Below are 23,602 nucleotides of genomic sequence, written 5' to 3'. Positions count from 1 at the left end.
GATGATGATATTCGGGAGGGGTATTGAAAAGGAGTTCATGGGGGGATTTGTTTCCAAGGCTAGGGGAGGTGATTCTATTGATGAGATATGTGGCAGTCAAAATACACTCATCCCAAAAAAAGATGGGAAGATGGGCTTGGAAGCGTAAGCACCGTGCAACATTGAGTAGGTGTCGATGCTTACGCTCTGCAACTCCATTTTGTTGGGGCATTTCCACACAAGTGTGCTCATGGATTATACCTTCATCGTGGAAAAATTGTTGGATGCGTTATGATAGAAATTCTTGCCCATTGTCAGTTCGGATGTGTCTAATTGGGCAGGAAAATTGATTTTTGATGAAAAGGCAAAAATGCTTCAAGCAGGAATAAGTTTTAGATTTGAAACGCATAAGATATACCCCAGTGTTGTGTGAATAATCATCAACAATAGTCAAAAAATAATGGGCACCTGTGTGTGAAGGAGTAGGATAACCTCCCCAAATGTCATAATATATTCGAGAAAAAATGGCAGTACTTTTATTGTGATTCAATGAAAAAGGGAGACGAGTATGTTTAGCTCGTTGGCATACATCACAGTAAGAACAAGAATTAGGAATAGAAATGAATTTATTCATGCCGGATGGAGATGGATGTCCTAGACGTTGGTGCCACAAAGAGAAGTCAAGATTCTGTTGGGATTGCATGGCAGATGGAATTGCAAAGGAAAGTGGTGTTGCGGATGCCTTGTAGTAGTATAGTCCATCACGAAGTTCACCCATTCCAATCAGCTTCCTCGTGGCTAGGTCTTAGAAGACACAAAAAGTGGAGAAAAACATAGCAACACAATTTAGATCACAAGTGATTTTGCTAATAGAAAGGAGATTAAACTTAAAATAAGGGACGTATAAAACATTGGCTATAGTGACAGTGGAGGATAATTTGACAGAGCCAATGTGAGTGATAGGAACGACTGCACCTGTTGGAAGTTTAATGGGGCTAGCATTGCTGACTTCGTGAGAAGTCTCAAGGATGGATGGAATAGAGGTCATGTGATCGGATGCTCCACTATCAATGACCCAATCAGAGGAATGTGAAGGTGGAATTAAATTACAAGAGGAAGATGGGATATTACCAGCAAGGTTGGCTGAAGGAGTGGGCGAGAGAAGATCCATCAATTGGCGGTACTGTTCAGCGGAGAGACCTGGTATTGAACTTTCATGGTATGAGATGTTCCTGGTTTTGTAGAGACATGATGAGCAACATAAGGAAAGGATCCTTTTGGGGGGCCGGACTTTTGATTGCTGCGAGAATGATCCCAATTGGGTGGATACCCTACGAGCTTATAGCAGACATCTTTCCAATGTCCAAGAGCTCCACAGTGATCGCATTTTGGCCTACCATGTCCTCTGCCTTGTGATTCATTTGTACGAGATTGCGAGAAATTTCGATTTGCTGCCATGACTATAGAATCAAAATTGGATGTAGGGAGGTGGAGCAATCTCTGTTTTTCTTCTTGATGGATAATGGAATAAACTTTGCCAACATTGGGAAGAGGATCTATAGCAAGAATCTGACTACGGATGGAAGCATATGATTCGTTCAATCCCTTAAGGAACTGAAAGACACGTTCAACTTCCTGCATTTGGTTGAGTTCTCGCAAGGCACCACAAGAGCATTCTGGAATGGTTGTGAGTGTATTTAACTCATCCCAATATGATTTGATAATGTTATAGTAGGCAGCAATTGACATATGATCTTGGCTCAATGTAGATATATCTCTTTTTAACTTAAAGATTCAGGGATTATTACCTTGAGAGAAACGTTCTTCTAAGTCAATCCATACCTCCCGAGGATTGTTGCAGTAGATGACACTGTTGATGAGCGATTTATCAATGGAGTTAAGGATCCATGATAGTACCATATCATTACATCTTTCCCACATAGGAAGGTTTGTGGAGTTGGCGGGTGGTCGAGTAAGAGAACCATCTACAAAGCCAAATTTGTTTTTGGCATTTAAGGCAATTTTCATGGCTCGCTTTCAGGTGATGTAGTTGTCACTGGTGGGAGGGGTAGAACACAAAACTGCTTCTGGATGATCGGCAGAATGGAGATAATATGGAGAAGATTGAAGAGAAACATCACTGGTTGTTGTGTGAGGTGTTTCATTGTTCAAGGGTGTATGACCCTCCACATTTGTGTGGGACTCGGACATGTTGATGGAGCAAAAAAAATTGGAAAGCAGAGATGCTTTGATACCATGTTAGAAGTCCCACATTGTCTGGGTATTAAGAAATATAACTTGTGGAACTTCCAACACGCCCCCTCACGTATGCCGGGAAGACATCCAAGCCAACACGTGCGACAATGGGTGATTGTGGGTTAAAGAGATGGGCCATTTATAAGGGTGAGGGAAAAGCTCTACTTTTGAGCTAGCTTTTGAGTTGAATTAGGTCCAAAACTCATTTATGGTATCAGAGCCTAGCCCAATTGGCTGTGGCCCACTGTCACCCATTGTTGCACGTGTTGGCTTAGATGTCCTCCCGCCACACGTGAAGGGGCGTGTTAGAAGTCCCACATTGCCTGGGTATTAAGGAGATGACCCATTTCTAATATAGTATCAGAACCTAGCCTAATTGGCTATAACCCACCGTCACCCATTGTCGCACGTGTTGGCTTGGATGTCCTCCCGCCACACGTGAGGGGGCGTGTTGGAAGTCCCACATTGCCTGGGTATTAAGGAGATGGACCATTTATAAGGGTGAAGGAAAACCTCAACTCTTGAGCTAGCTTTTGGGTTGAGTTAGGCCCAAGACCCATTTCTAATAGCAACAAAATTGAAGATAAGGTCCTAATTGATTATTTGATGTTGTACATCAAAAAATAAATTGTTGCAAAATTTAATATAAATTTATTTTTTATATATTAATTTAATCTTCAATCTTAATATATTTTTCATTCATGCTTTGACCCCATCTCATAAGAAGCTCTAGTTCCATCATTATGTAAGGTCTGTAGCTTGCATTGAATATGGTTTAAGATACGAATAATGAAATTATCATCACATTGAAGATCGTAAACCATAAACCTTGCAATTTATAAATAAGTTTTCGTAGTCGGTAATGGAATTTAGCATTTTATTTGATAAGACTATAACACATCAATCATGATGATTTATCTTAATCATGTAAAGTAACTTAGGATTGATGAATTAGTGTGAATACAATGCATTGAACGGACCATGTAGATTGTCATTCTTTTATAATATTGTCAAAAGAATGATGATAAATCCTAAAAGGATCATGAACTTAAATGTGATGTAGATGTCACTTTGATACTTAAAAGTAAGATACTTGATCAAAATTTAAGTGTGTTCAGTGATCACCTGTAACATTATGAGAACACCACTCCTCAAGAAAGAATCAAAATCCTTTAATTAAATCAAAGAGATAATAAATATCTCGTTGACATAAATTTAATGGGATTAATTATTTTTAATCTGTGGCCTAAATATTTAGTATGAGTTACTAAAATTATTATGTACATGGCGAAATGCGATCCCACAAATGGCTCCTCTTAAAGCTCTGGGCCCAGATGGATTCACAACGGAATTTTTTCAAAAAAATTGGGCAACTATAGGGGAAGGGGTATGTAAAACAGTAATTGAGATTTTAAATTTGGGAGTGATGCCTTCTACTTTGCATTTGACGCATTTAGTCCTTATTCCTAAGACTAAAACCCCTTCATGTGTCACTGAATTCCGTCCGATAAGCTTATGTAATGTGTTGTATAAAGTAATCTCCAAGGTCCTTGCCAATAGATTGAAGAAGGTTTTACCATTTATTATTTCCCCAACACAAAGCGCTTTTATCCCGTGGAGGTTAATTTCATATAACATTCTAGCGGCTTATGAGACTCTCCACACTATGCATTCCAGTATGAGGGGGAAAAAGGGGTTCATGGAGGTAAAGCTTGATATGAGCAAGGCATATGACATGATAGAATTGAGATATTTTGAGGCAGTCATGAAGGGTGTGGGCTTTGATGATCGGTGGATTCGCTAGATTATGATGTGCATAACTTCGACTCAATATTCGGTCTTAGTAAATGGAACTGCATGGGGCAAAATCACTCCATCCAAGGGTCACAGACAGGGAGATCCTATCTCTCCGTATCTTTTCCTGATTTCTACTGAGGCTTTAAGTTCCATGCTAACTAATGTCAATTGTGAGGGGAGGTTGTCAGGCGTTCCTACTTCTAGAAAAGACCCCCATATTAGCCACCTGTTTTTCGCAGATGACAGTTTATTGTTTAGCAGGGCTAATTGATGTGTGCCAAATATTGCATATTTGGACCCCTTAATTTACTTGTGTTAATCCTTTAGCTGTGTTATTATCTGATGTTCTGTGTTAGTTTTGTGTTTTTAGTATTTTGTAGGTGTTGAAGAAAAACTACTTTTTGGAAGAAAACATACTTTGAGAAGACCTAGCTGATGTGGTTAAGTTTAACAAAATCCAAGAAATGGGTAAATCGGATTAAGGATAAGATTGGATAAAATTTCGAATTGGATTCAAATTCAGATTCTACACATCTCAGTATTTTGACCATAACTTTTCGTTCACATATCCGATTGAGGTGATTCAAGTGGCGTTGGAAAGGTAACTCAAAATACTATAATTCATTGTGAAATAGGATTTTCCTAATTCGGACGTTTACTATTCCAAAATCGTCCCGTAATTAAATGGTACAAACCTGGACGAATTGTATCCGATTTCAACTTGTAAAACCCTAAGTTTTAGGTCTATAAATAGGGAATTATCAGATTAGTTGAGGGGGCTACGAATTTGAAGATTGCAGAGGAGAAAGAAGAGAGTTTAAGGTTTTCCTAACTTTTGAATCTCTACTTTGTGATTCTTATTTGTAAGTACTCGATTTTACATTATGAATTCAATCAATTTTGTTTTGTCTTTCAATAACATGAGAGGCTAAACCTTCAACTAAGGTTGAGGATGAAGCCTCACTTATGATTAGCAACTTTGTTTCATGTATGTAATATTTCCCAATTTAATGGTTTAATTGCTCTATTGTTTTACTTCTAATCAATTGGATTGAATAACTCTTGGATATCTTTTGTGATTCAAGGATACACTTGATGATTTAAGATTATTCAATACAATTGATTGCTTGGTTTTCTTTGTTAAAAATTGGATTTCCTCTGTGATTTATTATCTGGATACAATTGATGTTTTGATAAAGATTGGATATTTTCTTGTGATTTACGGATACAGTTAATGATTTGATCGAATATTGGATTTCTTTTGTGATTTGGGTTATGAATGGATACATGGGATCTTTTGATTAATTCTTTGAAGCAATAGTAAAACAAACTTAAGATTTATATGTGAGAACTTTGGAGAATATTATAGATCATGAAATTATGTTGTTATGAATTTGTGAGTGCGGATTCCGAAACCTTAGTGCTTCGTCATAAGATTTCAATCACTTTAAATTGCTCATGCTTTGGCTTTTTCATTCAAACAAAAAAAACTCTCAAAAATTTGGAACTAGACTAGGGTTTAATTAATTTAGATTTAAAATTGCTTTCAAGAATACAATTCCCTGTGGGTTCGACCTCGCACTTGCAATCCATTAACTACAATTGATTCGTGCACTTGCGAGTTAAATAAATTTGCACAACACTAATCAATCACAATGGAGTGTCATGACGGATATATTGAAGATGTATGAAGGGGCATCCGGACAAAAAATGAATACAAGCAAGACTTCCATATTTTTTAGTAAAAATACTCCAATGAAGGATCGACGAAAACTTTTGGAGATATCTGGAATACCAACCACTCAACGATATGACACATATCTGAGGCTCCCGGCACTTGTGGGGAAGTCGAGAACAACGGCTTTTCAAAGTATCATTGAGCGGATATGGAAGCCACTCCAAGACTGGAAACTACAGTTCCTATCTCAAGCTGGAAAAGAAGTTCTATTGAAGGCAGTCATTCAAGCGACACCTACTTATTGCTTGAACGTGTTCCTATTTCCGAAGGCCTTATATTTGGAAATAAATTCTCTCATGCAAAAGTTTTGGTGGGACCATAAGGAGAAGGAGAAAAAAATTGCTGGGATGAGATGGAATAGAATGGGAGTCTCGAAAGGGCATGGAGGCATGGGGTTTAGAGATTTCAATTGTTTCAAAAAGGCCCTCTTGGCATTATTGGAGCTAATTCGCCAAGAGGAGGATTTCAAATTGATATACTCAATGGAAAATTGAGTATAGCAGTAGGGAGGCAAACCGACCAGCTCACGAGCTAGCGAAAATGGCAACGAAAAATGTAATGGATGCTATGTGGGTTGTTGATCCTCCTCTAAAACCTTCTAGTTCTTGAGGAATCTGCTTTTGCTATTTGATTAATAATGAAAGTCACACGTTTATCAAAAAATAATAATAATAATTATGGGATTAAATTGGATAATCACGAATAAGATGTAGTGAATTAAAGTGATAGTAAATTTATGACTTTAATTTGACTACGAAATATTTCATAAATGAGTCAAATATAAAATATAAGTATAGTCAATCAGAGAAATTGAATAATAAAAAAAAAAAAAAAAAGTAAATAGGTTGTAATTACAATTATTTAGTGAAATTAATTATAATTAACAGTGACTTATGACAAGTCATGAGATGTCATGTGTCATAAAACTATTGGAGCTAATTTTTTGAAATGAGAGCTAGTGTAGGCATAATATATATATATACTCTTATTTTCACAGTCCACTCTTTTGGTCATTATTTTTTAGAGAAAGCTAAAACCTTATTTAAGTGCTTCTTCCTTGTATTTTTTTTATTTATTTTTTTTATTTTTATGTATGCGCCACTCCAATTAAATTGGGGTGGTCGTGTGGTCACCCGAAGAGAACAGGAGCAGCCGTGTGGTCACCCTAACTAGATAGGGAGGCCACAAAGCCACCCCTCTCTACTGCTGAAAGGGGCTGTGACCACTATTTTTTTTTTAGTTTTAAATTATTTACTAGTAAGAAAGTTGGCCTTGAAAAATTAAAATGTTATTGTCGGTTTAGTATTTGTTTCTTTAAAAATCCATAACACTTTCTAAAATGTTTACTAAACAATTTTTTTAAGTAGATCCAATAGAAAAACATGTTTTCAATTGTGGACTCCATCCAAAATACTTTCAACTTTATATCACATAAAAAAATCAAATCAAAAAAATTAAAAGCACTTTTCAAACAATTACAAAACATATACAAATAAAAACAGGGTGATCTGGTTAAGGATGCTGCTCATTGCTATAGATATTATAGCGGAAACAGACCGGAGAAAAAAGCTTCTTATAAATAAAAATGTTTATTTAATTTATTTAGACTTGCATGTTATTTACGGGAACTGTACATAGGAAACAAGAAAATGAGAGGAAAATAATTTGTAGTACCACCGTTAATAATTCTAAGGTGAAGGGCGTGGTGAGTTGGTGACATAAGATGTGGATGGGTTTGAAGAATGAACTACCATCGGTTCTACAATCTTTCCGCAAGGATGGTGTCTCGGAACCCGAGAAGTATGAAAAGATGGTAAAGAATCCAAAGCTAAGGATGGCCACCTAATGGAATTTTTCTTTAAGAAAAAAGTTATTAATTATTCGTTGGAATAAGAAAACAAAGAACAAATTAATTCGTATTATTAGAAAAAAAAATATTTTAAAAAAATTGTTAATGGATTAAAGGCCTATTTGAATTTGTGATTTCAAAAAGTGTTTAGTGAAGAAATTTCTCATTGTATCTTGAATATTATCTCTGTAGAGAGTTGCATTTAATGTTTGTTTAGTTATCTAATAAAAGTCGCTCTATTCCTTTAAAAAGAAAAAAAGAATTTGTGATTTAAAATGTATAATTTTTAAAAATGCAGTTAATGTTATGAATGCATTCATGCAATTGGTGGATGACCATTTAGTTCCATCTCTTGGAATTCTACACATTTATGTCATCTTTTAGAATTCCTATAACATCCATGTAATACATTGATGTACTCTCTTGTTTCATATTCCCCTTTTCATATTCTTTCACCTCCCATTATGATTCCATGCCTATAAAAGGGAGTATTGAGTTGTATGTAAATCACACAATAATAGAGAAGAATAATACATAGTTCCTGAAGAACTAGTTTCATATATTGCAATATTTTATCTTGTCTTGTTATTTTCTTTAATTTTACAACACGTTATCAGCACGAAGCTCTAGCTAATTGTTGTGTTCTTTTGATCTTCAACATCAAAAGCTATCTGTGAGGTATTCTCAATTCATTAAATTTTTATTGTTTTATGATTCATGTGAGATTTATTATAAAGCTATCATAATACTTGCATATTATGATTTATGTGAGATTTATTATAAATTAGAATTTTATCATACTAATGTTATGAATATGATGTCTTATAATTTTATATGCCTGAAGCATATAAAAACTGAGTACCTTTCGGTAAAGGATCCCTTGACCTTGTGTAATAATTTAAGGGAGAGATACGAGCACCAGAAGATAGTTATCCTCCCAAAAGCTCGTTATGATTTGATGCACCTGAAGTTGCAAGATTTCAAGAATGTCAGTGATTAACTCTGAACTCTTCAAAATCAGCCCACAATTAAAATTGTATGGAGAAAAAGTCACTGATATGGATATGTTAGAAAAATACATATACCACATTTCATGCCTCGAATGTGCTCCTGCAGTAGCAATATCAAGAGCGTAATTTCACAAGATATTCTGAACTGATATCTTGCATTCTAGTGACTAAGCAAAATAACGAGCTATTAATGAAAAATTATCAATCTCGTACAATGGACTCTACACCATTTCCTGAAGCAAATGGAATCTCATTTCATGGTAATAAAGGAAACCATGGTTGTGAATGTAGACATGGTAGAAGAAAAAAAATATAGAGGTCAAGGGGAATGTACTCATAATTTTTACAAAAGAAATGCTCCATACCACCAGAAGTGGAACCACACTGAGGCGAAACAAAATGAAAACAAAGGTTTACAGAATAAACCTACAAAGAACTATGAAGATAAATGTTACATGTGTGGTATGAAAAGATATTGGTCACGTACCTGTCGTACGCCTAAACATCTGGTAGACCTATATCAAGCCTCCATAAAAGAAAAGGAGATTGAAATGAATTTTGCTAATTACAGTAATCCTGAAGATTCTTCAATTTTTCTTAATATTCTAAATGGAAAGGGTAACATTTATCTTGATGTTTATGATTTCTTTGTAGACTCTAACACAAATACTGATCTTCTGATTGGTGATGAATATGTCTACAACAATTAATATGTTTTCTTTATGTCTTAATTATAGTATGTTTACATTGTCAAATTTCATTGTATTTTGTTATTTTCTTTTTGATTAATGAAATTTTAATATATATTTTGTTTATATATAGAGGTATGGGTCATATTGATGGAATGATTAATTTCAAGATGATTGGTGAAGATTTGTGTCTAGCAGACAGTTGTACAACGCACACAATTCTTAGAGATAAGAAATATTTTCAATACTTGATATTAAACAAAGCTAGTGTCAATACAATATCAGGTTCATCAAACCTAATCGAAGGCTCTGGAAGAGCGAATATCATATTGCCAAAAGGAACAAAATTTTGTATTGATGATGCTTTGTATTCATCTAAATCTAGAAGAAATTTAATCAGTTTTAAGGATATTCGTCTAAATGGTTATCATGTTGAAACCACTAATGAAGGTAGTGATGAATATCTTTAGATTACTTCAACAATTTCGGGCCAGAAGCTCATATTGGAAAAACTGCCTGCTTTCTCTTCCGGGTTGTATTATACAACAATAAGAACAATTGAATCACATGTTGTAATGCACCAGAAGTGCTCTAATCCAAAGATGTTTATGCTTTGGCATGATCGTCTTGGACATCCGGGAACAATTATGATGCGTCGAATAATTGAGAACTCTCATGGGCATCCCTTAAAGAACCAGAAGATTCTTTTACCAAGTGATTATCCTTGTGCTGCATGTTCTCAAGGTAAACTTGTTATCAAACCATCCCCTTCTAAGATAATTGTTGAATCTCCATCATTTTTACAAAGGATTCAAGGGGATATATGTGGGCCGATTCACCCTCCATGTGGGCCATTTAGATATTTTATGGTTTTAATAGATGCATCATCTAGGTGGTCACACGTTTGCTTGCTTTCTACTCGTAATGTTGCATTTGCTAGACTTCTTTCTCAAATAATTAGATTACGAGCACAATTTCCTGATTATCCAATTCAATCTATTCGGATGGATAATGCGGGTGAATTTACATCTCAAGCATTTTATGATTATTGCATGTCAATTGGAATTAATGTTGAACATCCTGTTGCTCATACTCATACTCAAAATGGTTTAGCTGAATCGTTTATTAAACGACTTCAGTTAATTGCTCGACCTTTGCTTATGAAAACAAAATTACCTGTTTCTGCTTGGGGACATGCAATATTACACGTTGCATCATTAGTTCGGATCAGACCAACAGCTTACCAAAAATATTCCCCTTTGCAACTTGCATTTGGTCAACCACCAAATATTTTTCATTTTCGTATTTTTGGTTGTGCTGTATATGTTCCAATTGCGCCACCTCAACGCACTAAGATGGGACCTCAACGTAGACTTGGAATTTATGTTGGTTTTGATTCTCCTTCTATCATTAGATATCTTGAGCCTTTAACTGGTGATGTTTTTAAAGCACGTTTTGAAGATTGTCATTTTGATGAAAACATATTCTCATTACTAGGGAAAGAAAAGTCGTTGCCAGAAGCACGACAAGAAATCACTTGGAATAATTCGACGTTATCTCATTTTGATCCTCGTACAAATCAATGTGAACTAGAAGTTCAGAAGATCATTCATTTGCAGAGTATTGCAAATCAATTGCCAGATGCATTTACTGACAACAAGAAAATAATTAAGTCTCACATTCCAGCTGCTAATACTCCAGTGAAGATAGAAGTCTCTGTAGGACAATTAATTAATACAGCAGCAAATGAGTCTAAGGCACGCCTGAAGCGTGGAAGACCTATTGGTGCAAAGGATAAGATTTCCCGGAAGAGAAAAGCACAAGGAAATGAAATCGGCGCTCCTGAAGAGGCCTTACCCACAAAACTGGCAACGAAAATTGATCCATCCAAACTTTCTGTACAAAATTCTCCTGGAAAGGAATCCCCCGAAGAGGAACCTCTTGAAGAGGAATCTCCTGAAGAGTTACCTCCTGAAGAGGAACAGGTACCTGAAAATAATGAGATCTCAATAAATTATGTAAGTACAGGAGAAATATTGGATAGAAACAAAATTGTTGTCGACAACATATTTTCATTTAAAGTTGCATTTGACATTACCAGAAGTAATGATGATATTGAACCACAAACCGTCGAAGAATGTCGACGTAGAAATGATTGGCCAATGTGGAAGGAAGCAATTCAGGCAGAATTGAACTCACTAGCAAAACGTGAAGTATTTGGACCTGTAGTCCAAACACCTGAAGGTGTATCGCCTGTTGGATACAAGTGGGTATTTGTACGAAAACGAAATGAGAAAAATGAAATTGTGAGATACAAAGCAAGATTTGTTGCACAAGGTTTCCTGCAGAAACCTGGTATTGATTATGAAGAAACATATTCCCCTGTAGTGGATGCAATTACATTTAGATTTTTGATTAGCTTGGTAGTTACAGAAAGTTTGGATATGCGTTTAATGGATGTGGTTACAGCATATTTATATGGATCACTTGATAATGATATATACATGAAAATTCCTGAAGGATATAAAATGCCTGAAGCATATAATTCGAAATCCCGAAGTATTTATTCTATCAAGCTACAAAGATCTTTATATGGGTTAAAGCAATCCGGACGCATGTGGTACAATCGTCTTAGTGAATATCTATTGAAAGAAGGATTTGAGAATAATCCAATTTGTCCATGCGTTTTCATTAAGAAATCAGAATCCGGATTTGCTATCATTGCAGTTTATGTAGATGATTTAAATCTTGTTGGGACTCCAAAAGAGCTCATAAAAACTGCCACGTATTTAAAAAATGAGTTTGAGATGAAAGATCTTGGAAAGACAAAATTTTGCCTTGGTTTACAAATTGAACATTTTCCAAATGGAATTCTTGTTCATCAGTCAACATACACAGAAAAAGTCCTGAAGCACTTTTACATGGAGAAAGCTCATCCTTTGAGCACTCCAATGGTTGTTCGGTCACTTGATGTGAAAAAAGATCCTTTTCGCCCTCGAGAAGATGACGAAGAAATTCTTGGTCCTGAAGTACCATATCTTAGTGCAATTGGTGCTTTGATGTATCTTGCAAATTGCACACGACCTGATATAGCATTTTCAGTTAATTTATTAGCAAGATACAGCTCTGCACCAACTCGAAGGCATTGGAATGGGGTCAAACATGTTCTACGTTATCTTCGTGGCACAGCTGACATGAGATTATTTTATTCAAAAGGTTCAAATTCACAATTAATTGGATATGCAGATGGGAGTTTTCTTTCTGATCCGCATAAAGGTAGATCTCAAACATGATATCTATTTACAAGTGGAAGTACTGCTATTTCATGGAGATCTGTCAAGCAAACACTTGTTGCTACTTCTTCAAATCACTCAGAGATTATTGCAATTCATGAAGCAAGTCGGGAATGCATATGGCTAAGATCAGTAATTCAACACATTCGAGAAAAGTGTGGTTTATCCACAATCAAAGATAGCCCGACAATATTATATGAAGATAATGCTGCTTGTATCACACAGATCAGAGGAGGATATATTAAGGGTGATAGAACCAAACACATTTCACCAAAGTTCTTTTATACACATGAGCTCCAGAAGAGTGGTGATATTGATGTCAAACAGATACGATCAAGTGACAATTTGGCAGATTTATTTACCAAAGCATTACCAACTGCAACATTTAAGAAGTTGGTGAATAACATTGGAATGCGCCGACTGAAGGATCTTTCATCATAAACAATTGAAGCTCTTCATGCTAATGAGGGGGAGTAAAATGATTATGCTGATTGTACTCTTTTTCCTTCGCTAAGGTTTTTCCCACTGGGTTTTCCTTTGCAAGGTTTTAATGAGGCAATCTTAAAGCATACGAAGGCACACAAGAATATTATACTCTTTTTCCTTCGCCACAGGTTTTTTCCCACTGGGTTTTCCTTGGCAAGGTTTTAACGAGGCATATTCTTAGTGTATGGTCATCCAAGGGGGAGTGTTATGAATGCATTCATGCATTTGGTGGATGACCATTTAGTTCCATCTCTTGGAATTCTACACATTTATGTCATCTTTTAGAATTCCTATAACATCCATGTAATACATTGATGTACTCTCTTGTTTCATATTCCCCTTTTCATATTCTTTCACCTCCCATTATGATTCCATGCCTATAAAAGGGAGTATTGAGTTGTATGTAAATCACACAATAATAGAGAAGAATAATACATAGTTCTTGAAGAACTAGTTTCATATATTGCAATATTTTATCTTGTCTTGTTATTTTCTTTAATTTTACAACAGTTAAGTATTTAACAAAATAAAAGTTTAGCTTTTAAAATTGTGCATTTTTAGAAGAAAAAAAAAAAAAAAAAAACACATCCTTTTGTGTAGGGCTAGGTATCGGTCGGTTAAGACCGGTTAATGGACTTATCGGTCGGTTAACCGATAAGCTATCGGTTAACCAAATCTTAACCGATTACCAACCGATAAGAAGTCTTAACCGAAAATTGGTCAAATCGGTAATCGGTCAACCGGTCGGTTAATTGGTCGGTTAAACCGGTTTGGGCTTTTGTGGGCTTTTTATTGGGCTTTTTTACTTATTGCTAATTGGGCCAAAAAATAAATTTGAGAATTGCTAGATTGAGTTTTGTGGGCTTTTTATTAGGCTTTCTTCTTTTTTTTTTTTCTTTTTTTTTAGTTTATATTAATATAATAAACTCTTTCTCTTACTGGGAGCATCATCTGAGATTGCTCCATGAGCAGAAATGCAAAATCGGTTCTACTGTTCTAGCTCCTGGAAGCCCATTTCGTTCCAATGAACAAAATATATCAACCAAAAAATCAAGCTTTATCTGATTCAAAATGGCAAAATTGAAATTCTTCATTGGAAGGAAATTCGACGTCGTTTTGGTTTTAACTTTTAATAATAAATATAAAATTTTAAAAAATTAAAAATTAAAATAACTTATCGGTCATATCGGTTAACCGATAAAAAATTTTTAACCGACCGATAAGCTTATCGGTATAAAATTTTTAACCGATTACCGACCAATAACTATCGGTTACGGTTAATATCGGTTCGGTTAAAGTCGGTAATCGGTCGGTAATCGGTAATCGGTTAATCTGCCCACCCCTACTTATGTGCAATTTAAAAAAGAAGATTTTTTTGATTCTTCAACTCGCAATTTTTAAAAAACGCAATTCAAACAATTTATGTTTTGCGATTTAGTTTAAAATCGCACTTTTTATTTATAAAATCACAATACGCACCCTAAATGGAGGTGGCTGATGCTCAAGGGTGATTCAACCAATCCCAAATGCTTAAAAAAAAAAAAAAAATTGAAGGGATAGCCGAGCCATTTCCGATGGCCATGTGGTGATTTAGCCACTCAATCGGCCGATCTGATTCGTGTTGATGTGATTCTGTCATTTTTTTTCTAAAAATAGAGACTAATTTATTCTTTTTTTCTCTTTTTTTTTATTCCATAGAAAGTTTAACATTTTTTAAAATTTAAAGAGTTATTTATCAAAATTTCAAATTATACCAATCAAAAATACATTTATCTATTTATAATAATAATTTCAAAAGTGGAATATACAGAAGGGTTTCAAACTTTCTAGTAAGTGATTTCTAGAAAAAAGTAGAGTAATTGTTGTAGGTTGCTAGCTAGACAAGAAACGTGAAGAAAGAAAAAGAAGAGTGGGGAAAAAGGTAACCCAAATTAAGGACAAAGGTCGTGTCCATTCCATAAAGTGAAAGGCCAATTGGTACGAACACTGACCCTAAAGTTTCACGTGCTCTGCTGCAGTGCTGCTTCACTCTTCATGATTGATAGGAATCTAGGATTAACTAATTAACTATCCTCTGTCTCTAGGGCTTAATTGCCCTCCTACTGTTACATTATTTTAACAATTATGTCTAATAATTATATGCATAGACTTAATTAACTACTCTAAATTTTTATATAGACTTCGATTAATTAATAGGATTTTGTTTTTTTGGTGAAATAAAAATGAGTTGTTCTATAATTAAAAAAAATTACATGATAGATATGTTTTTTTTTTTTTTTCAAAGGAAAACATTCCATACCTATTCATTAATAAAATAGTCGCGAGCAAAAGCTCTTACAAGTAGAGCAAAAAACTCTGAAGCAAATCATAGCCGAAATTAAAGTTACAGACAGCAAATATACCAACATACCAATCAAGGCCAATCAATGACAATAGGTTTAACATCAAATCTACACCAAACAGACACAATATAATGCATAGGTAGCGCTTATTTCTTGGCCCTGAGAGCAAAGAACCCCCATGCCGAAACTCATTCTCCTTGATCCGTAAGCCAGGATATCGCTCACATCCACAACTCAAGGGTCTGGACCAAAAGCAAATACTCCACAGAGCATCGAGATACAAACGGACAGACCAAAAGAGAGAGGATAGAACCTTATTACAAGCAAAAAACAGGAAATAAAAAATGTACAGGAAAATAAAACAGGAAAGTAAAGAACAAATACAGGGAAAACAGAAATACAACAAAATAAAGCCAACAATACATGGAAAAACAAACAGGAAAAACACACTAAGCAGATGACAGCAGTCAGAAGAAAGCCAATCGCGTGCTGGCTAGAAACTGACGTGGTAGGTGGCGTTGGAAGCTCATCGTGGGAGGACGCTTGGAAAGACTTGGGAGCAAACGGTGGAAGGCAAAGTGGGCGCGGAAGAGATCGGCGGCGCACTTAAAGAACTGGGGGGGAGAGTTTGGTGAATCCCCCAAGAGCGGCACCCACAAAATGTGCCAAACAAGCAAAAACAAACACACACAACAAGAAGAAACGACAAATAACAGGCAAAAATAGGAAAGGAAAATAAACCACAAAGCAAAACAGAAACAAACCACAGCTGGAGCGACGGAACCGGTGTAAAAGGTGGGAAGGACATGGACAGATCCGGAGAGCAAGATGGTGGGGGCACGCGTCAATGTGAATCAGACGGAGGAGGAGAGATCGAGCAAAGACAAATTGATCCAATTCCAAGCCCAACCCAAACAAGACGCGACAGAGATTGATGGGGGAACGGTTAGGTGGGCACAACGGCAATGGGAGAAAGGGCAAAAAACCATAGAACTAGACAAAAGGAAAAGGGGCGACAGAAAAAGAGGAAAACCGCACAAGCTGAAGGGGGAGAGAGGAGACAACAGAGCTAGGGGTATCAAGTAAATAGATTAGCTCACCATGCGGAGAGGGCGAGGGGAGGAGGGAGGCAACCAATGGCCATCCCTCCTGCCCGAAACTAGGGTTTACCATACCTGTTCGGTGCTCTACGAAAAAAAAAAAAAAAAAACTAGGTTTTCCTCCTTACTCTAAGAAGTAAATAATATATATGCTAGCATAGTATATATTACAAAAATTTAAATAATGTAATAATATTATATCACACTATCACTTTTTCACTTTTATTCATACACTTCATTAGCAACTTTTAAAATCATCCCACATTTATAATAAATTATTATTAAATTTTAATTTAATTGTAAAAATTACGTTAGCTTTGCGAAAGGAAAAATATAAGAGTGAGAATAAATTGTTAGAGCACTAACAGCAAATTTCGTTTAATTTTTTTTAAAATTTATGGAATAAAACTATTTCCTTTTTTTATATGCTTCTGTTCGAGATTGTTCTTTGTTTTCTTTTCAACAATTTGGTCCAGCATTATTATGCCTACTCTATTAACATAATATCGAAGCATTATTTACTTGGTTAGATAAAACAATATTAAAATCTTATTTTGAAATGGCTACTCCTCGAGATGGGACAGTAATGTACGAGGTGCTTCTAGTACTATTAAAAAAGATGCAATAATTGAAGAGTAAGATTATACACAATAACTCTTTCACTTTTATTCTCGCACATTGCTTTTAAAATTATTATTATTTGAGATAATTTATTATTAAATTTTAATTTAATTATAATTTTATAAACCATGTCAAATTTATAAAAATAAAAATATTAGAGTAGAAGAAAAATTAGTAAGAACTTCTATTTTTAATTTTTCTAAATTTAAAGAACAAATTTATTTATTATTTTCCAATCCAAATATATTTTATAATATTTTTCTCGATCTTTTCATACACCATTAAAATATTATTTTTGTTTAACTTACAAGTTGTTACTTACTCTCATATTTTTTATTTAATTCCAACAAAATCTCTAATAAAAGGCAAAAAAGAGGAGAGTGAAAAGAAAAATATTTTATATGAAAATAATAGATATAGAAAAATTCTATATGTTCAAGGAACTAACAGAGAAATTGCTGTATGTTATTTCTTGTGGGTTTTTTTTTTTTTTTTGGTTGAGATATTTCCTATATTTAGAGAAAAGGGAATAGCTCTTAAATCCAATAACGAAAAAGAAAAAAGAAAAAAATGAACAGCATTTTGAAATTGTTACGAAGGAGAAAAGAACAGAAATCATACAGCCGAAAGCAGAATGACACAACCACAACCCGAGTTGAGAATTACAATGACAACTTTTCAGTGAGAAACAACAGTGGCGAGATGATCAAGATGGTGAAAAGATCAACGGTGACCAATTAAATTAAACACAATAACAACCCTCGAAACAAGTAAATACACCAGAGAAAAGCCGTGCCACTGTTCATTTAAACGCAATCCCAATAATTGACTAGCTCAGTAGTCTGTGGAGGGCAGCTGCTCGTGAGTGCGGCTGATGAAGACGAACTCGTACACAGCACCGGCGATCCCGCCGCCGATCAGAGGTCCGGCCCAGTAGACCCAGTGGTTCTTCCAGTTCCAGCTCACCAGGGCGGGGCCAAACGACACTGCAGGGTTCATTGAAGCACCGTCGAATGCGCCACCGGCCAAAATGTTAGCGCCGACGATGAAACCGATGGCGATGGGGGCTATAATTCCCACATTACTCTTCTTTGGATCTATGGCCGTCGCGTAGACTGTGTAAACTAAACCGAAAGTCATCACGATCTCCAAAACGAAGGCGTTCCAGACGCCCACTCCCGAGGACAGAGAGAAAGCACTGGTGGTCTGCGAAGTACAGAAACAAGATCCGAAATTAATTTAAATTTAATAATTAAATTCAATAAATAAAGTGCCAAATAAAGTGTAAGAAAATAACTGTAAAAAACTAACAGAAAACGGATAGCCTCACCATGCCGTTGGTGGCGAACTTGAGAAGCAAGCAAGCGACGGTGGATCCAAGGAGCTGGGCGATCCAGTAGAGGATGCCACGGAGGAGGGTGATGTTACCGCCGACGAAGGCGCCGAAGGTGACAGCTGGGTTGACCTGGCCGCCGGAGATGTTGGCGCTGACGGAGACGGCGACGAAAAGGCCGAAAGCGTGGGCCAGGGCAGCCGCCACTAGCCCGGCCGGGGTGGTGGAGCCGTCGTCGGTGAGCTTGTTGAAGGCCATGCCGGAGCCCTGCCCGGCAAACACGAATATGAGCGTCGATATGAACTCCGCCAACGCCGCCTTCAGGTTGTCCGGGTGGGTCACCTCCTCCGTCCTTCCGACGGCAATATTCCTGAACGGCATGGTCGTCTGATGAGTGTTGTTGCCACGTACACAGTACACTCACTACCTTGAGCTCTGGTTCTAGGTTCTTCTCTCCGCTTCTCAACTACTGCCTTTATATTGAACGTGACGAGAGCAAACACACCGGCTGCAGCCGGTTTCCGGTGGAGAATGAGGATGGCAAATAATAATAATTTCAGAACGGGACTGGTGGACAGGCTGTGAAAACACAGATTTTTTTTTTTTTGGTTTTTGGTTTTTTTCAAATTTTGGGGAGACCATCATCTGCTGCCCGTTCCTGTTCGAACAGCAAAGCAATCGGGCATAGGATGCCGAACTATTGCCACGTGTTCCGCATTGATAAGAGCCACGTAACGTGCTGGTATAGTTGAGTGTTTTTGTCTGCTTTGCTTGGCCTCTGGAAAGATCGAATAAGTTTTTGTATATTAATGTAGTCTTTTTTTTTTTTTTTTTTTTTTTTTTGTGTCGGTTTTATGTTTTCTAAAGGCAAAATACTTTTTTAAAAGTTATTACATAAACAAAGTTGTCAGATCTCATTCCTCAACAAATAGTGTCTATAAAGTGTGTTTAAAAAAATACTTTTCAAGTGAAATTTTTTTGTTAATTCATTTTATGAAAACATGTTGAGTAATTTGTCTAAAAATTAGTATCAAAATTTTTATTTTTAATGTGTCGATCATTGCACGGTCATTAAAGTAGTCCGACCTTCTTAAAAAAAAAAAAAGTAGTCCGACCACAATCACAAAGTTGACAATCATCGCGAGATTTGTCGAGACCGTAAATTAGCCTCCAATATTTTTTTTCCGTTTATTTTATGTTTTGAGAAAAATATTTTCAAAATAATTATCCTAACTATTTTTAAACGTAACCTCGCAAACAAAACTATTTCAAATGTAAAATCTTTTATTATTGATGCTTTTGCTTCTGTTCAATAAAGTTTTAAAAAATTCTCATGAATTGAGTGGAGTTATTGGTGTGATTCTGGCTATATTGACAGGGTCTATTTGTGCGCCTGATTATTCCTTACAAATTAGTTGTAATTAGTGTAGGACAATCTAGTTTAACTGGTTCTTATGGTTTACAAACATTCTCAAAACAAAAAACACATTTCAAAATAATTTTGAAATAATATATGAACAGAAAAGAGGCAAGGGGATAAGTAGTGAGTGAGTTTGTGATGAATGGAGCTTTGGCATTCTTGACACTGACATGGCACGTGGCAATAGTTATTGGCCACCCGTAAATAAATCACGTGGCCCCGAAAAGATCAATGAGTAACATCAAAGGACGGTGGATGTGCAATATCTTTCTTTTTTTCTTTTTTTTTCTTTTTTGATTAATCAAATTTTTTTCTTCTCTCTTCTACCCTTTTTGTTTTTTTTTTTAAGTCACATAGCGGCTTCTTCTTGTATTAAAAGAACATTAGCCGATGAACATGAACAGAAAGGTGTGTCGTGGGAATTATTATATGGGAGAGGCTTACATACAGTTGTTTTAAACTACCGCAATCTGCGGTAGTTTAAAACAACCGCTCAGATTTTCCTAAGGGTTAAAGAACCCAAAACTGCAGTGATTTTTTTAATAAAAAAAAAAATTGACGGCAAGAAAGATGCCGTTAAGTACTCCCCACCCAAACCTTATCTCTCTTCTCTAAAGGTAGAAAACCCAAAAAAATTTTAATCAACGCCGGCCCTACTGAAGACTCCAAAAGCCATGACCTTGGACTCTTTCTTTCCAAGTACAGAGGTAGTCAATCACTCTCCTGTATGTAAGCCTCTCCCTTTAATTTATATTTTAAAGGTATCCGAGTTCGGCAATGGGACACAAGTTTCAATCTTTCGGGGAAGGCGAAAGGAGGAGAACTAGTTTTGAAACTGGGGTTCCAGATTATGGAGAAAGATGGAGGTATTGGAATCTATAGACAGGCTGAGGAATCAAGGTCAGATAAATCTAGTAATTTATCGTCTTCTTTTGCTCGAAAGCAATCAAAGGCATCCTTTAGTGTCCCTAGTCCTAGGATGTCGAGCCGTAAGGAAGCTTGGAGTCCTTCACAGACAGGAGCAAACACAGCAGATCTTCAAGGAATGGATGACTTGAATCTCGATGAGCCAGAGCCAGAGCCAGAACCAAAGCCAGAGCCCAAGCCAGCGGCTGCAAAGTTGGAAGAACAAGAAACAAAAATGGAAGATCTCGATCTCCCTGACTTCGAAGTTGTGGATAAAGGTATTGAGGTTCAAGAAAAAGAGGAGGATTCAGAAAAGTTAGTTGAAGAAAGATCAGTGTCAAGCGAGGTTGTCAAAGAGGTAGTGCATGATCAGGTACATCTCACAAGATTAACCGAACTAGATTCAATTGCTCAACAAATAAAAGCTCTCGAGTCTATGATGGCTGAAGAAAAAATTGTCAAGACAGAGGAAGACTCTGGATCACAGAGACTCGATGCAGAGGAAGAAAACGTAACAAGGGAATTTCTTCAGTTGCTTGAGGAAGAAGAAACAAGTAAATATAAATTCAATCAACCTGATGAAATTCCACCTCTCCAGGTTGAAGGAGCCGAGGATTATACAGAACCTGAGTCCAAAGTGTACCTCCCAGATCTTGGCAAGGGCTTGGGCTGCGTTGTGCAAACAAGGGATGGGGGCTACTTAGCTGCCATGGATCCTCTGGATACTGAAGTTTCAAGGAAGGACACTCCAAAGCTAGCCATGCAAATATCAAAACCATTTGTTCTCCAATCACATCAATCCACAAGTGGGGTTGAATTGCTTCAGAAGATGGCAGCCATGGGGATTGATGAACTCGGCTCTACAATTTTGTCTTTGATGCCCATGGATGAACTGATGGGTAAAACTGCAGAACAAATAGCTTTTGAGTTGTAAAGAAATTCAATTAATTCCATAAATATGTTAATTGTAATTTGGCACATTCCCTGGATTATGATAAATTTTCTAGAATTGTTGTTGGCATGTATGACTACTTCTGGTTCTTTCAGATATAGTTAGACCAAGTTTGGTTGTAAAGAGAAGAGAGATAAGGTTTGGGTGGGGAGTACTTAACGGCATCTTTCTTGCCGTCAATTTTTTTTTTTATTAAAAAAATCACTGCAGTTTTGGGTTCTTTAACCCTTAGGAAAATCTGAGCGGTTGTTTTAAACTACCGCAGATTGCGGTAGTTTAAAACAACTGTATGTAAGCCTCTCCCTTATTATATATAATTTCCTTTGAATTTTGTATAGTAGAATATCTTGAATGGATAAATTCATGTGAACTAGAATAAGAGAGAATGATTAATGACAACTTTGGTTTATTTAAAAGTGATCTTTCAGTTAAAGCCATTAATTAGTAGGAGTAGTACAGCTTGACTTGATCAATCAATCATAATTTTAAAAATTATTATTATTATTTTTTTTTTGAAAAAAAAAGTCAGTTTTTAGTCATTTATTGACCACAAGAAGTATCCTTTTTCACTATGCTTTTGTCTAATGACTGCACATACTGAACCCGAATGATTACTACCATCTTTTTCAGATACCATTAAGTGAACGGTGAAGAGTGGGAGGAGAGAGAGAGAGAGAGAAAGATCCAGAAACAATCCCTATTTATAACACTTGTCCTTAGGATAAGCCTAATACAGCTGAGGTGAAAAGTATTTGGCATGTAGTTAACAGCATCTCCTATAGTGTTATATATTTTAAGGAAATGGTAAGTGTTTTTTTATTTTTTTTATTTTTTTTTTGTCTTTTTAATTGTGATGTGATTTTTAAAATTATTATTGAATTTGAAATTATCATTATTGACTTAATTTATTGGTGATTTTAAAAGTTACATCATAATTATGAGAATACTAGAAGAACATTAAAAGAATACCTAACATTTTTTTATATTTTACTCTTTATTTTTTATTTTTAAATATTATTTGATGACCCACTAGATGGATTTATCTCGAACACTTGGAGCATTTATAATGAGCTATTCATATCAAAGTTAAACTTGAGGAAAAAAATTCATTATTTTTTTTTAATTTAAAGAGTCACTTTTAAAATGAATCAATTATTAAATTCTTTATATCTTTCTCTACTTTAGTTAAATATTATTATTTTATTAATTTTTAATTTTTTTTTTTTTTTTGTTCTTGGTACATGAGAGAGAGAATGAAAATAAATATATAAGATTAAAAAACTAAATAACTTTTACTTTTTGGCACTTGATATTTGGAGAGCTTTGTTGATTAAAGTTAAATTTAAAATAGAGTAGACAACTTGTTAAATGATTATTTTTGTGAATTTTTTTTTTCAAAATTTTAAAGAAAATCCAAATTTAAAGAGTTCACTGAGAATACTCTTACAATGGGCTAGCCAAAATAGTTACAAGGTTATTCTGATTAGTTCTATACCAGTTTTCATTTCGAAAAACTCCAAATCTAGCCATTATTCAAAATAACTAAAGACTTGTTGAGCCATTAGTTCAAACTCTTCTTTAATATGTGAGGTTAACATAATGAATATTTAATTGAAATTTGGTGAATTTTGGAATTATGGTTCAAAAATGTTAATTACTAAAATGTGAAATATAAATATTTTTTAAAAAATGTATGTTTTCCATTTTAAGAATGTAAAAAAGGAAAAAAGTTAGTTAATCCTGGTATTTGTATATGCCACAAATAAGCTAAAAATCCAAACGAACCCATTATTGCTTGCTTTCTGTTTATGAACATTGAACTGAACGCACT

At 35.5% G+C, this 23,602-nt stretch overlaps 1 protein-coding gene and 2 pseudogenes across 1 annotated transcript; 1 reads left to right on the top strand and 2 right to left on the bottom strand.

The window, feature by feature from the left end:
• Positions 1-749: 749 nt before the first annotated feature.
• LOC148583394 (uncharacterized) lies at positions 750-1,728 on the bottom strand (annotated as a pseudogene).
• A 16,067-nt stretch (positions 1,729-17,795) lies between these two features.
• On the bottom strand, positions 17,796-19,026 carry GAMMA-TIP (gamma tonoplast intrinsic protein). The gene is made up of 2 exons (XM_059607486.2): positions 18,491-19,026; positions 17,796-18,366 (listed from the first exon to the last, which is right to left on the bottom strand). Exons 1-2 carry the CDS (start codon positions 18,872-18,874, stop codon positions 17,995-17,997), a joined length of 756 nt encoding a protein of 251 aa, XP_059463469.1. The 5' UTR covers positions 18,875-19,026; the 3' UTR covers positions 17,796-17,994.
• Positions 19,027-20,504: 1,478 nt separating this feature from the next.
• On the top strand, positions 20,505-21,784 carry LOC132177906 (protein PLASTID MOVEMENT IMPAIRED 1 pseudogene; annotated as a pseudogene).
• Positions 21,785-23,602: the final 1,818 nt, after the last annotated feature.

The sequence above is a fragment of the Corylus avellana genome, chromosome 10 (assembly GCF_965113065.1).
Source record: "Corylus avellana chromosome 10, dhCorAvel1.hap1.2, whole genome shotgun sequence".
Taxonomy (NCBI): Eukaryota; Viridiplantae; Streptophyta; class Magnoliopsida; order Fagales; family Betulaceae; genus Corylus; species Corylus avellana.
Note: the sequence above shows the minus strand (reverse complement) of the source record. Positions and strands in the feature narration are given on the sequence as shown.

Coding starts and splice junctions, on each gene's coding strand:
- GAMMA-TIP (XM_059607486.2), bottom strand. CDS start 18,874: ATGCCGTTCAGGAATATTGCCGTCGGAAGGACGGAGGAGGTGACCCAC. Junction 18,367..18,490: donor AGTTCGCCACCAACGGCATG/GTGAGGCTATCC, acceptor TGTACTTCGCAG/ACCACCAGTGCTTTCTCTCT.